The sequence below is a fragment of the Cervus canadensis genome, chromosome 2 (genome assembly GCF_019320065.1).
Source record: "Cervus canadensis isolate Bull #8, Minnesota chromosome 2, ASM1932006v1, whole genome shotgun sequence".
In the NCBI taxonomy this organism is placed as follows: Eukaryota; Metazoa; Chordata; class Mammalia; order Artiodactyla; family Cervidae; genus Cervus; species Cervus canadensis.
In genome coordinates, this window is record NC_057387.1 from 22,794,694 (window position 1) to 22,811,666 (window position 16,973).

The following is a 16,973-nucleotide window of genomic DNA, read 5'->3' on the forward strand; positions in this document are numbered from 1 at the left end:
GGGAAGTCAGGCTACTTTTTACAGAAAGAAGAATATAGATGGCCTTCAAAAATGACTGAGATTAAGGGAATGGATGGAAAGAAATCAGGTTGAGAAGCACTGGTGATGGAACTGAATTGGCCTGGGACGGTGACCTCGCCAAAGGTTGGATGACTAAGGATGATGGGGTTGCATCACATTTCCTCTCCTTCCCCTCAAAGCTCTTTGGATTTCCTCTGAAGCTGCACATTTGCCCAATTTCTCGTGTCTAGTTAAGGCAAGGAAAAAGAGTAAAAGCTGGTTAAAGATGATAACTTAAAGCAAGAAAGAGCTTGCCTGTTCATGTAGAGTGAGGGAAAAAAAAAACCCTGCAATGTCATTAAGAGGTCTGGAGCCTGATCCTATGTTAATGCCATTTGGGCTTTTCCTTTGATCTGTGCTCCGACTTCTTTTTTTCTTTTCCTTCATTCTGCGCAGCAACCCCTTCCCTCCCGCCCCACCCCTTTCCTAACAGGTTTCTTAGTACATAGTATGCAGTGTTAATGTAATCAGAAAGGTAACTGCAGAGTTTGGCATTCAAAACCCTCAACAATTCAGTGCTTACCTACCTCTGTTCTCCACTGGACCTGGGCCACCTCATATTACCTATCCATTCTTGCAGCAAACAGCTCCCTAGTCTGAGATGCAGCATTCTTCCACCTGTGTGTCTCCATCAACTTGGAACTCCATGCCTGTTGGGCATCCCTGCCCTGCCCTGATTATTGTCTCCAAATTCTCGCCCAGCTGGTGCAGAAGTCTTATAGAATTTTCCCTAGACCTCCCAGTCAGAATCCATCGTATCCCCATTGTACTCTGCATCCTCTGAAGGATACCTGTCTCTGGTCTGCCTTGTGATAGCTAGATGTTCTCCTTCTCCCCTTCAAAAAGTAAATCCCTGAGGGCAATGGCTGTGTACCGTATACTTTAAACCTAACAAGTGCACAGAGGATGCTATTTGAAAAACATGACTAAATGAAGGAATGAGTGAAAGAACTGAAAGAATACATATGTCTTAATTTATCTCTTTCTGTGAAAAAGAGGATGAAGCCTTTGTACAGACTTGTGAGGATTCACTGCAGATGTGACTCTAAAGCATCTAGACTTTTTCGTTTTGTTCCTGTCTTGGGAGACCCTAAATGGATCTGTCACAGTGTCTAGTACAAAGACACTCATTAAAAGTTGTTGAATAGGGTCTTTGCTAGCCTAAATTTTTAAACTCTGTAGGCAGGATATAAAATGGATTAATCCCAAGGGGATAACCAATGACTTTTGCCATGTTCTTGGAGGTGATATTTTCTTCTCAGTTGTGAAAGTTCAATGTGCTTTCTAGAAAGTAGCACTACAAAGATCATCCTGCTATTTGCAACTAAGCCAATGACTCCCATCATGTCCCTTCGACTTTTATAGCTCAAGCAGTCTACTAGGATTAAAATGTGGCTTGTAGAAGTTCAAGACAAATCAGACTTTCAAACATTCCTTAAAGACATTGCAGTTTTGTAGTTGCTCATTTATCTCTAACTGGAAAGCTTTTTGTGCTTTTTTTTTAATGTGATGACAAGAGTTACTGTGTATTGAACATTTATGTATCAACTATTGTTGTTTAGTTGCTAAGTCATGTCTTACTCTTTGCGACCCCAAGGACTACAGTCTGCCACGCTCCTCTGTCCATGGGATTTCCCAGGCAAGAATCCTGGAGTGGGCATTTATTTTTCTAAGGGATCTTTCTGACCCAGGGATTGAACCCTCATCTCCTGCTTGGCAGGCAGATTCTTTACCACTGAGCCACCTGTTTTTTATGCTTTTTTTTTAATGTGATGAAGGAGTTACTGTATATCAGACATCTATGTATCAGCTATTAAACTAGAGAATTTCTAGTCTTTGTCTTAATCTGTCTTAATCTGATGATTTACATATTGCAATCATCTCTGTTTTAAAAAGGAGGAAATTGGGTCTCAGAGAGAAATTAGGGATCTTGCTTGGAGTCCCAGGTGCTGGAGATAGACTGGAATTTAGGTCTGTTTTCAAAACAGGTGTGTCTTTGTTTTCCGTGGGAGAAAACTGCTGGATCTATGTTCTTCCTCTGAGGTTCTTCACTTTACAGATTTTCTTCCTGGAATATTGTTGGACTTCTAAATGCATCCTAATGGATCTCCTATGAGAGGCCTGGGTTTTTCATACATTCATTATTTTTATGCCTTTATAATCCCATGGCCTTCATTTGGAAAGACCAGGTTCAGAATCCATAATAAGACCTTTGGGCATAGAACTGTTTCCCTGGAATTCTTTCCCCCTTTCTCCCAGCCTATTATCTGAATTCTTTCTGTCTTCCCTCCAGGCCAAGTCTTACCCTTTCCCCCTTCTGTAGCCTTTCTTGACCACTCCTGGCCGCATTCTGGCTCTCCTCTCACCTTTGGCATTGCCTGAAATGCCTGAGGCTCAGTGTCTTCTCGAAGAATGTAGACTTGAATGAGCGCCATTTGCACTTGTTCAGCAAATGCTGGAACATTTGCACGTTCTCTGCAAGGCAGGGACTGCAAGTCCAGAACACAGCCCGGCATATGGTGGACTTTCAGGAATTGTGAGTTGGTAATGAATTGGTAATGATTCAAAATGCAAAAGTGTAGGCATGAAACATTATTTGCATGTTGCCAGTTTGTAAGAGAGAGGTCAGAGGGTCATTTTGTTAGTTATTATAATTTTCATCCTTTTCACCAGACTGCCCGAAAAATTAAGCACCCTCTGGAAATAAGTGAGAGCAGATTTGGGTATTGCTCAGTTGTACGAGCTTGATCAGTGCCAAACGATGATGGTGTTTTATTGATGTTGGGTAGATAGGCTTCCCTCGTGGCTCAGCTGGTAAAGAATCTGCCCACAATGTGGGAGACCTGGGTTTGGTCCCTGGGTTGGGAAGATCCCCTGGAGAAGGGAATGGCTACCCACTCCAATATTCTGGCCTGGAGAATTCCATGGACTACAGTCCATGAGGTCGCAAAGAGTCAAACCTGACTGAGCGACTTTCACTTCACAGCATGGGTGGGGTCACAGCTTCAGTACCTTCCTCCTTGCTGTCATGCACACCTTCTGCCATATCTCCTAGGAGAGGCCTTTATGGTGCACATCAGAGAAAACTGGAGAGGTTTCCCTGCTGCTGCAGATACGGGGGAAAAAAGGCTGGAATGAGGAAGGAAGATAGTTCCTTCTGTTTTTACCTCTGAGAAGAGTAGCATGATTTGTATGGGGTATGGAATTGGGTTTTATTGCATCTTGTATTAATGGGGATGTTAAAAAGATCAGCCGCTGCTCCTCTGTGGGTGAAGAAGCTTTGCCACAAGATGGCTTTGCCATCTCCTGAGGCTGGCTGAGCCTTCTTTTCCCTGACCTCAAGGCCCCACAGTGCTGTGGATGCCTTGGTATAAATACAGTGTGTGTGGGTTCTTAAAAGCACATCAGTCATTTTACACGAGGATAGGACAGTTCTTGGGCTTCCCAGGTGGCACTGGTGGTAAAGAACTCACCTGCTAATGCAGGAGACCAGAGACTTGGGTTCAGTCCCTGAATCAGGGAGATCCCCTGGAGGAGGGCATGGCAACCCACTCCAGTAGTCTTGGCTGGAGAATCCCATGGACAGAGGAGTCTGGCCGGCTACATACAGTCCACAGGGTCACAAGGAGTCGGGCACAGCTGAAGCAACTTTGCATGTACACAGTTCTTGGGGTCCCTGCACTTGTTCAGCAAGTCAGGCACAATATATCCAGAGGCTGGCAACAGTGTCCCAGTCGGATGTGTGGAGCACCACCTGCAATTCTTTAGTTTCCCCTGCCTGCAGAGGGTCAAGTCTGGGTCATGTGCACACAGCTCTAATTTGCTAAAATGTGTGTAAAGGGGAAAAGAGCCTACATTCATTCAGAGAGGCATTTGAGATATATTTTCTCTCGTCAGCATCTTACCCAGACTTGCAAAACAAGGACCATTCTTCCTGGGTTTTATTAATAAGAAACGTATCACTTAGGTCTCAGTGTCCTGCCTATTCAGGAGGTTAGCTCATCTCTGGTACTTGATCATGCTTAAACAGGGCACCTGGGAAGAACACCTTTCCAGTTATTCAGCTTTTTTTCCCACATGTAAGAACCTTGGTGAATTTCATAGAATCTCTTAAGGACAAAAAGAAAAAAAAATCCCTCATGCAGGTATTGACAATGATTTCTGGTAGCAGTAAGTAGTTTTGAAAGCAGTGGGTTTTAGAAATTTTTCAAATGAATATAATCTCCACAAGGCAGAACTTAGTGTAATAGGTAGCACATGGTACATGTTTTAAAAAAAACATTGCTTAATGAATGGATGTATTATACTTTAAAACATTTCACTTTGATGCTTTCCTAATATGATGGCACTGCCAATGTTTTATATTGAGATATGGCAAAGGGTGTAGCTTATGTGTGATATTAGATGGGGAAAGGACCTTTTATAAGGACATATACATTTTTTAAAAAATAAATTTTATTTTTTTCATCTTTTAAATTATTTTTAAAATATTTATTTATTTGGCTGCATTGGATCTTAGCTACAGCAAGCAGAATCTTTGATGTGTCAGGTGGGATTTTTTCCTTGTGGTGCAAGTTGTTTCTCTAGTTGTGTCTTGTGGGATCCAGAGCGCTTGAGCTTCAGTAGTTGTAGCACCCAGGCTTAGTTGCTCCATGGCTTGTGGGATCTTAGCCCGCCGACCACGGACTGAAGCTGTGTCCCCTGTATTACAAGGGGAATTCTTCGTCACTGGACCACCAGGGAAACCCCTTAGACTTTATTTTTTAGAGCACTTTTAGGCGCACAGCAGAATTTTTAAAAATTTTATTTATTTGTTTTTGGCTGTGCTGGGTCTTCGTTGCCGCGTGGGTTTTCTCTAGTTGTGAGTGGGGGGCTGCTCTTCGTTGCATGCCTGGACTGACCGCCGTGGCTCCTCGTATTGCGGAGCGCGGGCTCTAGGGGGCGTGGCCTTCCGTAGTCGCAGTTCCTGGGTCCTAGAGCACAGGCTGAATTGTTGTGCACACCAGCTTAATTGCTCTGTGGCATGTAGGGTCTTCCCGGACCTGAGGTGGAACAGGCGGTCCTGCGTCGGCAGGCGGATTCGTTAACACTGAGTCACCAGGAGAGCCCTCGCAACTATATAGAGCAGAAAGTACAGAGAGTTCCCATATGCTGTGTCTTTTCATGATTTGATAGCTCATTTCTTTTTAACTCTGAATAATATCGTTTGAAGGTACCACAGCTTATCCATTCACCAACTATGGGCATCTCGGTTGCTTCTAAGTTTTGGCAGTTAAGAATAAAGCTCCCATAAACTTCCATTCGTGGAGATGTAAGTTTTCAACTTATTTGCATAAATAGCCAGGCATACAATTGCTGGATTTCACCGATGCAATGGACATGAACTTGAGCAAACTTTGGGAGATGGTGAGGGACAGAGAGGCCTGTCCTTCTGCAGTTCATGGGGTCACAAAGAGTCAGACAGGACTGGGCAACTGAACAAAAACATGCTTAGTTTTCTAAGAAACTGACAAATTCTCTTTCAGAGTGATTGTGTCATTTTGCCTTTTTTGTCAGCAGTGAACAAGAGTTCCTGTTCTTATACATCCTCACCAGTATGCAGTGTTGTCAATGTTTTGGCTGTTTTGCTATTCTAATAGGTGTTCAGTTGCTCAGTCATGTCTGACTCTTTACAACCTCGTGGACCGCAGCAGGCCAGGTCTCCCTGTATCTCACCATCTCCCGGAGCTTGCTCAAACTCAAGTCCATTGAGTCAGTGATGCCATCCAACCATCTTGTCCTCTGTCACCCCCTTCTCCTCCTGCCCTCAATCTTTCCCAGCATCAAGCTCTTTTCCAATGAGTCATTTCTTCGCATCAGGTGGCCAAAGTATTAGAGCTTCAGCTTCAGCATCAGTCCTTACAATGATATTCAGGGTTGATTTCCTTTAAGATGGACTGGTTTGATCTCCTTGTAGTCCAAGGGACTCTCAAGAATCTTCTCCAACACCACAGTTCAAAAGCATCAATTCCAAAGCACAGTCCAAAAGCACCACAGTTTAAAGGCAAACAATGAGATACCACTGTTATTCTAATAGGTATGTAGTGGTATATCATTAATTTACAGTTCCATAGTGACACATGAACCCGTGCCCCCTGCATTGGAAGTGTGGAGTTTTAACCACTGGACCTCCAGGGAAATCCCTGCCTATTTTAAAATTAAGTTACTCATTTTCTTACTGTTAAGTTTTAAGAATTCTCTGTATATTTTGGATAACAGTCCTTTATCAGATACGTGTTGTGCAAATATTTTCTCCCAGCTTAGGTTCTCATTCTCTTGATATATTTTCATATGTATGAACTTATCTTTTTCTTTTTGAAAAGTATACCGGATCTATTTTAATATGAAACAGGTTTACCGCAGAAATGAAGACAGATAGTGTGAAATAAACTTGAAGAAATGCTCCCCTACTTTAAAAAAATTTACTTATTTCATTTATTTTTGGCTGTGCCAAGTCTTCTTTGCTGCATGTGGGCTTTCTTAGTTGCAGCTAGTAGGGGCTACTTTCCAGCTGAGGTGACCAGGCTTCTCATTGCGGTGGCTTCTCTCGTTGTGGCGCTCAGGTGCATGGGCTTTGGTAGTTGTGGCTCCCAGGCTCTAGACCACAGGCGCAGTACTTGTGGCCCACCAGCTTAGTTGCCTTGAGGCATGGGAAATCGGACCAGGGATTCAATCTGTGTCTCCTGCATTGGCGAGTGAATTCTTAACCACTGGACCACCAGGGAAGTCCCCTACTGTTTTTTTAAAAAAAATAAGGTAAATGCCAATTAAATTTAACCAGGCCGTGGTCACAGCCTTTAATTAGCTTGGGGGCAGTTACTATAGGAACTCCTTTTATTTCTGTTTCCCCATTCCCTCATAGGTACTTGTGTTTGTTAATTGAATTAGTGGCTTAGTGAATATTTCTGGTCACCTACTTCCTAAGTGGCACATACCCATTTAAAAAACTTCTTTAAGAACCTATGTTTGTCTCATAGCTTAACTATGGACCCTTAGGAAAGTGTTTCTGTAGGCTGATGACTAAGTGAGAAGAGAAATCAAGATGTGCAGATCCTTCCTGTCAGAGCCAGCAAACAAAACAGAATCCCAAAGCCCATGAAAACTGCTGGAGAATAAACTTTGGTCTGAGTAGACACTCTAATAATAAATATTGAATACAGATTTCTCCTGTATTTGATTGTGCTTCCTGTTGCCCTCTCCTCCCAAGCAACTTTTTATTTAGTCTCCTGACTACTTTGTAAAAGTTGAATGTTGATCTTTGTTCATCCTCAATTAATTGCTGTTGGTTCTAGTCCTGTCTTTCCTGCAGGGATGGGAGAGAAGCTGTTGTCCCGTCCGACTAGGAGAGCCCAGGAACATTTCCACCGTGGATCCAGACACAGCTCTGGGCCACCTCTTCTTTGCACCACTGAGTTGCGTGTTAAAGCCTTGGAGGCGAGGCAGGACACGCACAAGACTATTTGATGCCAACAAGGGCTGCTGTCATTTGGCCATGGGACTCGGGATTCTCTTCTGAGAAGGTTCTAACTTTTGAAGCTAATCACCACTTTCATATCTACCTGTGTAGCAGGATAATTAAGCATGCTTGGCTCCTGGTGCTGACAGGTTATTGGATCCAGTTAGGAGAGCTAGCTTGTTTCCAGGGCTCTCTGCCTGACATGATATTGGCCAGATTGCTAGATTTCCTGGTCCTATTAGTCCTTCATTTTGAGACTGAGGAAGGAAACAATTAGCCCTAACTTTATCCATTTAAAGAACTATTTGACAGTTTGGGAATGACAGATGTAATATAACATACAGAATGAATATAGATATATTCTAATATATATAGAATGAACAAACAAAAATATCCTACTGTATAGCACAGAGAACTATATACAGTATCCTGTAGTAAACCATAATGGAAAAGAATTTGAAAAATAGACATGTATATACATGTGTATTTTATATATGTGTGTGTGTGTGTGCATGCACATATATATATATATATATATATATATATATATATATATGCATGCATGCTAATTCACTTCATTCAAGTCTGATTCTTTGCAACCCTATGGACTATAGCCCCCCAGGCTCCTCTGTCCATGGGATTCTCTAAGCAAGAATACTAGAGTGAATCTCCTCCAGGGATCTTCCCAACCCAGGAATCAAACCTGGATTTCTTATGTCTCTCCTGCATTGGCAGGCAGATTCTTTACCACTATTCTTTACTACTTTACCACTATTCCCACTATATATGGGAAGCCTTACATATATATATAAAGTGAGTCACTATGCTATACAACAGGAATTAATACAATATTGTAAATCAACTATACCTCAATACATTTTTGTATTGAAGAACTATTTGAAGGCTCATTTTGTGGGGAATCATGAAATTGCATAAAGCAATATGTTCCCACCAGGACTTAGAGTTGGGAGCTAGGAGGGAGGGAGAGAGGGCAAATGATAAGTTACAACTTATAACTATGATTATATTTTTAAAACTAACATTCAGTTCAGTTCAGTCACTCAGTCATGTCCAACTCTTTGCAACTTCATGGACTCCATGGACTGCAGCATGCCAGGCTTCCCTGTCCATTACCAACTCCCGGAACTTGCTTAAATTCATGGTGCCATCCAACCATCTCATCCTCTGTCATCCCCTTCTCCTCCTACCTTCAATCTTTCCCAGCATCAGAGTCTTTTCTGATGAGTCATTTCTTCGCATCAGCTTCAGCATCAGTCCTTCCAATGAATATTCAGGACTGATTTCCTTTAGGATTGACTGGTTTGATATCCTTGCTGTCCAGGGACTCTCAAAGAGTTAGGCAGAATGAAATAAGGAAGAGTACCCTAAAGAATCATATACAAAGTGAGATAATCATAATTCTCCTCGAGCATTTAACACTAATCTGATAAGGTAGACCCAGTTGTTTCTCTCATTTTGTAGATGAAAAAGCCCAGGCTCAAAGAGATTGAGCTAGAGACTGGATTCACACAGGTGTTCAGCTCCAGACTCTGAGCTTTCATCTCTTTATTGGAGGATAATTGCTTTACAGTGCTGCGTTGGTTTCTGCTGTACAATGAAGTGAATCCGCTCTATGTGTATATATATCTCTTCTCCCTTGGACCTCCCTCCCCATAACCCCTTCCCAGCACTCTAGGTCATCCCAGAGCACCAGCTGAGCTTTTAACCACTACTGGTATTGCTTCCCACTAGAAAAGGAGAGACTTGTTTCTCGAGAGAGACAAGCACAGTGAGAGAGGAGAAACACAAGGTGCCTTTTGGGAGGCTTGAATCATGCCTTTTTGGTTGAGGTTAGCTGGCAGAAGTCAGGGAGAGGTTAGAGCTTTCTGTTACATTGTCGAGGGCTTGGAGTTTGCACTTCTCTGCTTCTCTGGACAGAATGGCAAAGTCAGAGGTTTCTGAGCAGGAGAATGGCGAATGGTAAATGGAGTGGCAACTATGTTTTAAGATGCATCCGGAAGCGTCTACTACAGTAATAAGGGAAAATAGAGGAGAGAACTGAAAAGGACTTGGCAGCTGATTGGATTGAAAGGGGTGAGGGGAGGGGCCAAAGTTGACTCCAGGGTTTTAAACCTGAGTAAGAACAAAGAGGCTTTTAACAGAAATGGGCAGCTGATTTGTAACAGAGATTTGGAGGGAGAACTAATGTTTTTCAATATGACCAGTGCCAGATCCTTTCCAAATGGAAATTCCCTTTGAGTTTTCAACAATCTTTCAAGGTAACTTGTTGCTCTCATTGTATAGATGAGAAAAGTAAGACTCGATTTGGTGAATAGCCATCCTAGGAGCATAGAGTGTATAAGTGACAAACTTCTGTTTGCAGCCAGATCTGCTGATGCCATTACCTGTGCTTTCCTTCCTGCCCATCCCTCCCCGCCCCATGTCCCGAGTCCCATGTAACATACAGAGCAGCACTTCAGTATGGAAGGGACATTGAAGATCCTCAGCTGTGATGCTTGATGCACCATTCGAAATATGGACCCAGAATACAGGTCAGGGGTTGGGGGGAGAGTTTTGTATTCGTGGGGTCTCTGGACAGAGGAGGTATTTACTGAAAACTAGGGGAAGGGGCAATGTGACTGAGAGAAGAGGGAGAAAAAAATGTAAACAGCACCATGGAAGGTCGACCTGTTGGGAGATAAGAAGAGAAGCAGTATGCTGAGGGAAGTGGTGAAGCCTAGAACAGTGGATGCTAAGGAATGAGAGAATTTCAAGGACAGCATCTCAACAGGATTTCTGTAGGCATCTATTGCATCTCGATTATGTATGTCCAGCACGTTCCAGTGTTGATGGTGAGATCATAGAAGAGACTGAATGTTGGATTGGAAGATGGAAAATTATAGCTGATACTGATGTGAGCCAGACTCAGTGTTAGAAATGACTATGATCTACTGAGATGGTACACATCTGGGAAGACCGTGGTTCACTAGGAAACTGATGTGTGTGGTGATGAGGTTAGAACTGACGAGGGCTCACTGACACCAGCTCTGCTTTTCCCAGTAGCTTGTAAGACCTGTTGGCTTTGCAGAAGGAAATGCTATATTGTTTGATAACTGGCTTTAGGCATTTAAAAAATGAAAAGGAAGGAAAGTCTCTGCAAAAGAAAAAGTCTCTCCTTTCCATGAAAGGGTTTCATAGTTTGAATTTTTAAGCCCTTTAAAAATACTTTTAATTGCATGATGGAAATGCTCTGTTAAGATTCTCTTTTAAAATTTTAATTTTTTTGCCTTTTGGCCACACTGTATGGCACGTGGGGATGATTTCCAGACCAGGAATTGACCTCTGGCCTCTGCAGTGAAAGTGCTGGATCCTAGCCACAAGGCCACCAGGGAACTCCCTAAAATTCTTTGAAAATGACATAGTCAGTACCAGTTGTTCAGGTTGACGCTCCATAGGTGTTCTCTTCTCTCCAGCTGTCTCTCTGTCTTCCATGATGACTTCTTTTTCAAATGCTGTACCAAAGACATAGAAGTATTCAGTGTTTACCGTAACACTCCCATTGAGTCAACGTTAATTCAGAACGACGCTTTTTTCTGGGCAACAAGATGTCTTTTTTCTCTAAGAAAGACGGTAGGTAATCCAAAATCTGTTAATTCGGAGATCTTTTCTGAGGATCACATTAAAAGTTTGAAGGATATCTCTTATGTTTTTTAGAGGGAAACTGTTTAAAATCAATTTGAGAGGGGCGGGGGAAGCAAGAGTCCAGAAGAGAACAAGAAAAATAGGAAGAAAGAAGGAGGTGTCAATGAATGCTGTCAGCAAAGCCAGAGCACTAAATCCATGAATATGACAGAGTTGGTTGGGAGAGTCTGGTGTAGGGGAACTGGTACTTAAAAGGAATCGGGTAACCTGAGCGGTAGTCCCAATTCTGCCACCAACTCCCTGTGTTAGTGAATTCAGAAAAGGCCTTTATCTTCTCTGGTCCTCATTTTCCTTATCTGTAAAATGGTGGATCCTTTAAAGAAATGTTCAACAAAAAGACGTGAGATCTCTCCTCTGTGGATGGAGTCTCTTCCCTTAGCTTCTGGTTGGCTTGCTCCTTCCACCTGGCCCCCTTCAGCACCACCTTCCACACAGAGAATGCAGAGCTATTAAAACAAGCAAAAGGGTAATGGTAGAAAAGAGGGTGAGTCTGAGAAACTGGATTTGTAGGCATGGGCCATGTTGGATGAGTATGGGTGGGTGGTACCCTTCCTTAATGGCCCTTTTGTGTGACCTGGGCTCTTTGCACTGAGGAGTTTGAGTTTATCCCAGAACTCCCTTCTTCACATATTACTATGTATTTGCAGGCAGGATGACTTCGTGAACACTCTGATGATTTGTTAGGAATAAGTTGGTAACTCTGGCCAGATTTTAATTCGTTTTCTTTTGAGAAGAGAAGGATTAACGAACAAAGTGTTTTGTGTCCTGGGTAGGTTATGGCTTGATTAATGTGCTCTGACTCACTGCCCAAATAAGCTGCTGATGGGAGCCATAAACCCAGGGTCAAACTTGTATAAATTAGCCACATCCCAGAGAGGCGGTGTGTTAGAGGCTGGAAGAGCAATTTAACATCCTCTCAGTGCACCTGCCACCTAACACAAGCGATCGGGACATGAAAAGCAGATGAACTACTGATGCCTAGTCGCCAGCCTGAGTATTTCAGCCAAGCACCATAGGCTATGCTAGGTTGAGTAGAAAGGGGATTAGAACACAAGTTGAGATACCAGGGATTTAGGTTTCTGTCTGTGCTCAAATGGTGCATTCATGGGTAATTCACTTACCCTTTCAGGGTCCCTGTTGCCTGACTCATCTGTCATATAGGATGCTAGACTAGACCAGGGTTTCCCTGGTAGCTCAGCTGGTAAAGAATCCACCCTCAATGTGGGAGACCTGGGTTCGATCTCTGGGTTGGGAAGATCACCTGGAGGAGGGCATGGCAACCCACTCCAGTATTCTGGCCTGGAGATTCCCATGGACAGAGGAGCCTAGCGGGCTACAATCCATGGGGTCACAAAGAGTCGGACACGACTGAGTGACTAACCACACACGGACTAAACCAGCAAATTGGGTTAAGCAAGTTGCATTTGCCATGTCCCTCATTCTGCTCCATCCTTTTTGAAACTTACTGACATTTTTGTTGGTGCTAATGCCTGATTTACTGTCACTATCATCTCTTCACCACCTGCCCACCAAAAGATCTTGTGGCATATAATAATGAAACTGCTGTTATTCCTCTTCCCCAAAACTGCTCTGGATGTTTTCTGAAATGATAGGAATGCATCATGAATCCTCTTAATAGAGGTTTATATCAGGGATTTTGCTTTGCTTTTGTGTCCGGTATCCTTTCAGAGCCTGAGGGAAAGCTATCGGCTTTCTCACCAGAAGAAAGGTTCTGCAGACACGTCATGTAAGGTATCCAGAGTTCATGGACTCTCAGGGCCCTCAGGCTAAGAACCCAGGCCTAAGAAAAATACCATTATTCTGTTTCAAACTTGTTTAGGACTACTGCTCTCTCCAGGAAATGCCAGGAGCTGGAGGTAAAAGGACATAAGGAACCCAAACAGCCTGAGACTGATGATTGACTTAGGAACTGTGATGTTCAAGCTATAAGGGGGGCCCCCGGACACTCTGACCTCCTTTCCACTGCTTGGATGAAAGTTGTGTCCTGTCATTGCTTCCATGCACCACAGACTTACCGTGTACTCTTGGTTAAGGTGGAAACTATGCAAGCCTTTAGTTTATAACATGAAGTGGGAACATGATCTCTTCTAGGTGTTCTCTTTGTAACGTGGTATCTCAAGTATATTTGGATGGCGTCCTTAGTGTTTCCCTGAGAAGGACACTAACTTAAAAGTCCTCGGGTTGGGCTAATAAAGTAATTCTGTTCCTGCCAGGGTGCATCTCATGGAGATAACATTTTCATAAATCACTAGTGTATTAGCTTCCTTTTCACCTACACACATTTTTTTATCCCCTTAGAACAGTGGTCCCCAACCTTTTTGGCACCAGGGACCAGCTTTGTGGGAGACAATTTTTCCATGGACCCAGGCAGTGTGGGGTTGTGGGGGATGGGGGTGAGGGGGGGCGGGAAGGATGGTTTCAGGATGATTCAAGCATATTACATTTATTATGCATTTTATTTCTATTATTATTACATCTACTCCACCTCAGATCATCAGGTATTAGATCCCAGAAGTTGGAGACACCTGCCTTAGGAGAGCATTCTGGAGATAACCAGTTATTGATGTACTTCATCTGTTGGACCCTTGCATCGGTTTGTGGGCTTGACTTTACTGGGGATAAAGCATTCCTCTACCAAAGCTGTCACAGCCAGGGCTCCCAGCCAGGTTTATTTTCTCTATTCCCATGCACCACCACCCCACCCCCATTTTTGGCCTCGCTACTTGGTTTGTGGGATTTTAGTTCCCCGACTGGGGATAGAACTCAGGACCTTGGCAGTAAGACTGCAGAGTCCTAACCACTGGACTGCCAGGGATTTCCCTCCTCTTCTCTCTTGAGTGTAGAGTGGCTGAACTAATGGTGGAAATAAACAAGCACTGGCTGTGGTGTTCAGAACTCCTTTGAGTTCTTAGGAAAAATGCAAGTAGATGAAAGCAGAAACAGTTTTCTGATTCTATTTTGTATATAACAGCTGTTCCTCTATTTCATAAAGAGGGAAAAAAAAAAAAAGATTCCAAAGCATGAAACTTAAATTTCTTTCATCTTTTCCCCTACTAACTCTCTTCTCAATACCCATGAGCTCTATTCAGTGTTAAGTATTGTAATCACTCCTAATTTGGCACACTTTGTAAAATACAGACTAACCCTTTTGTGGAAGTTACTGATATTTTATTATGGTCTGCTCAGAATGTAAATAGATATATGCGTGTGTGCTGTCCCTTTAGTCGTCTCTGACCCCAGGCTCCTCTGTCTGTGGGATTCTCCAGGCAAGAATACTGGAGTGGGTTGCCATGCCTTCCTCCAGGGGATCTTCCTGACTCAGGGGTCGAACCTGCATCTCTCTTTTTTTTTTTTTTTGGTTATTTTCCTGAACCTGCATCTCTTGTGTCTTCTGCAGTGGCAGGTGGGTTCTTTACCACTAGTGTCACTTGGGAAGCCCTCAATGAATATAAGCCACCTTGAATTTCAGGGAAAAATGATTTATGTTTTCTGTTTTTAAACTTTATTAGTAAGTTTTCTAGTGAATGCAGAAATAAAATCAGATCTACCACCACCTAGCTTCAACAGAGATCAGTGTATGCCAGTCTTATTTCATCTGTATATACTCCCCTCTGTCCTGGAATTCCAGACATATCACTTCAAATAAAGCAAATTCCAGACATAGCATTTCACCTGTAAATATTTTCTTACATATTTCTTAAAAACACAAGAGTAATTCTTCAGTATCAAATAACTAACCCTCATTCACAAGTCCACAATTATTTTATACTTTGTTTTTTAGTTTGTTTATTTGGGATACAAATAAGGTCTATACATTGAGGTTGGGTGATACATTTCAAGTGTTTTAACTTGTATGTTTTTCTCCTTTTGTATTTTGCTATTTTTGTCACCATTTTTTTATTGTTGTTACCACTTTTGAAGAAACTGGATTGTGTCTTAAATTTTTCTATGATCTTGGTTTTGCTGATACTGCTATTTTTGAGGAAATAAGAGTAACACAAGTAAGTGAATTTTTAAAAGGTGTAGTTAAGTATATGTAAATGTCATTTTATGCTGAAAACAGACTAGCTATGGAGTTTAAAATTTTATTAGGCAGAAACACTGAAGGATTAGGTGACATCACTACCATTTTTATTCTTGCTTTCTCTTCATTGGAAGACACCTTGGTAAAAGGTTATATGGAGAGGTGTCAGCCACTGCTGAAATGAACTGGGCTGAAACATGCCAGCCATTCTTCATCAGTGATGCCAAATGGTTATTTTAGGCAGATAATTGGAAGGGCTGTTTTTCCTGTTGAATTTGCCGTGGGAAACTCAGGTGGTTGACCGTATGCCTCAAACCTTTTGGTCCCAACATTCTTCTCTTCCTATTCACTGTGAAGAACATTCTCTTGATGGCTGTTCATTCCAGTGGAATATGATCACAGAATAAATTGGGTTGGAAAAGACTTCCTGAGGTCACCTGACCCCATCAAATAACCTTAACAAGGAATTCCAGCCTCAGCTCTCCCAGAACAAAGCTGTTTGTTAACAACTCTCATATTCCCCAACCTCACCGCTGTGCATTCTGTGTTCTCTTTTGTCCTTCAGTGAAACAGATTATTAAATTTCTCTTTCTGCTATGGGGGAGGGATGCCTATACACACACAAGTGTCTGTAGATCTTTAATTAAGATTGATTTTGATTCTTCCCCCCACCCCCCACCCCCGGCCTTGCCTTCTACAGTGCATATACCCTGAGACTCCATTCCACTCTCTGTATATAATAATAGTTTTTATGAAAAATAAGATGTTTTCATGAGTAAACGTCCACATAGGACGGGATTATTGCAGACTGTATTTTTAGCCCCGGTGTGATGGTTAATTTTATGCATCAACTTGACTGGGCCAGTAGGTACACAGATATTTGGTCAAACATTATTCTGGGTGTTTCTGTGACAGTGTTTGGATGAGGTTAACCTTTAAGTTGGTAAACTTTGAGGAGTCACATAACTGGGCTTCCCTGGTGTCTCAGTGGTAGAAAATTGGCCTGCAATACAGGAGACATGGGTTTGATCCCTGGGTTGAGACGATCCCCTGGAGAAGAAAATGGCAATCCACTCCAGTATTCTTGCCTGGGATAATCCTGTGGATAGAGGAACCTGGTGGGCTATAGTCCATGGGCTCACAAAAGAGTCAGACGTGACTTAGTGACACGTGACTTAGCAACAAACTTTGAGGAACGCAGACTGACCACCATAATGTGGGTGGGACTCATCCAGTCAGTTGAATAGAGGAAAAATCTGATTTCCCTGAGCAAGGAGGGGCTCTCCAGTAAACAGCCATCAGACTGGAACTGCAGCATCAGTTCTTCCAAGTCTCGTCTGCTGGCCCATCCTGCAGAGTTTGGGGCTTGCCAGTCTCCATAAGCACACAAGCCAATTCCTTATAGTAACTCTCTTTCTCTATACACATCCTATTGGTTCTGTCAAACTGGTTCTGACAAATAGTGTGGGGGGAAAAAAGACAAGTAAGTATATGCCCCAAATGTATCTGGCTGTTCTCGAAGTGATGTTTTATATTAAAGAGATGGAGAGATCACTGGAAAAGCCATTAGAAAAGTGAGATTCTGGCCGTAACTTTTCTAGCAAACCGTCTTTCAGTCTCTGATCTGGTCACTTTCCCTCTCTGAGCCTCTGTTTCCTATCTGTGGAAGGA

At 42.7% G+C, this 16,973-nt stretch overlaps 1 protein-coding gene across 4 annotated transcripts in view; it reads left to right on the forward strand.

The window, feature by feature from the left end:
- ZNF697 (zinc finger protein 697) overlaps positions 1–16,973 on the forward strand; it is a 33,423-nt gene that overhangs the window by 2,038 nt on the left and 14,412 nt on the right. The window contains exon 2 of one of the 4 annotated variants that reach the window (XM_043459475.1): positions 5,273–5,371. The exons of 1 other annotated variant lie outside the window; for it this stretch is intronic. In XM_043459475.1, the coding sequence (XP_043315410.1) occupies positions 5,370–5,371 (2 nt within the window). In that variant the 5' untranslated portion in view covers positions 5,273–5,369. Of the gene's footprint in view, positions 1–4,917; positions 5,372–6,344; positions 7,620–16,973 lie in introns of those variants that run through there. 2 more of the 4 variants (XM_043459468.1, XM_043459491.1) reach the window with 2 other exon arrangements.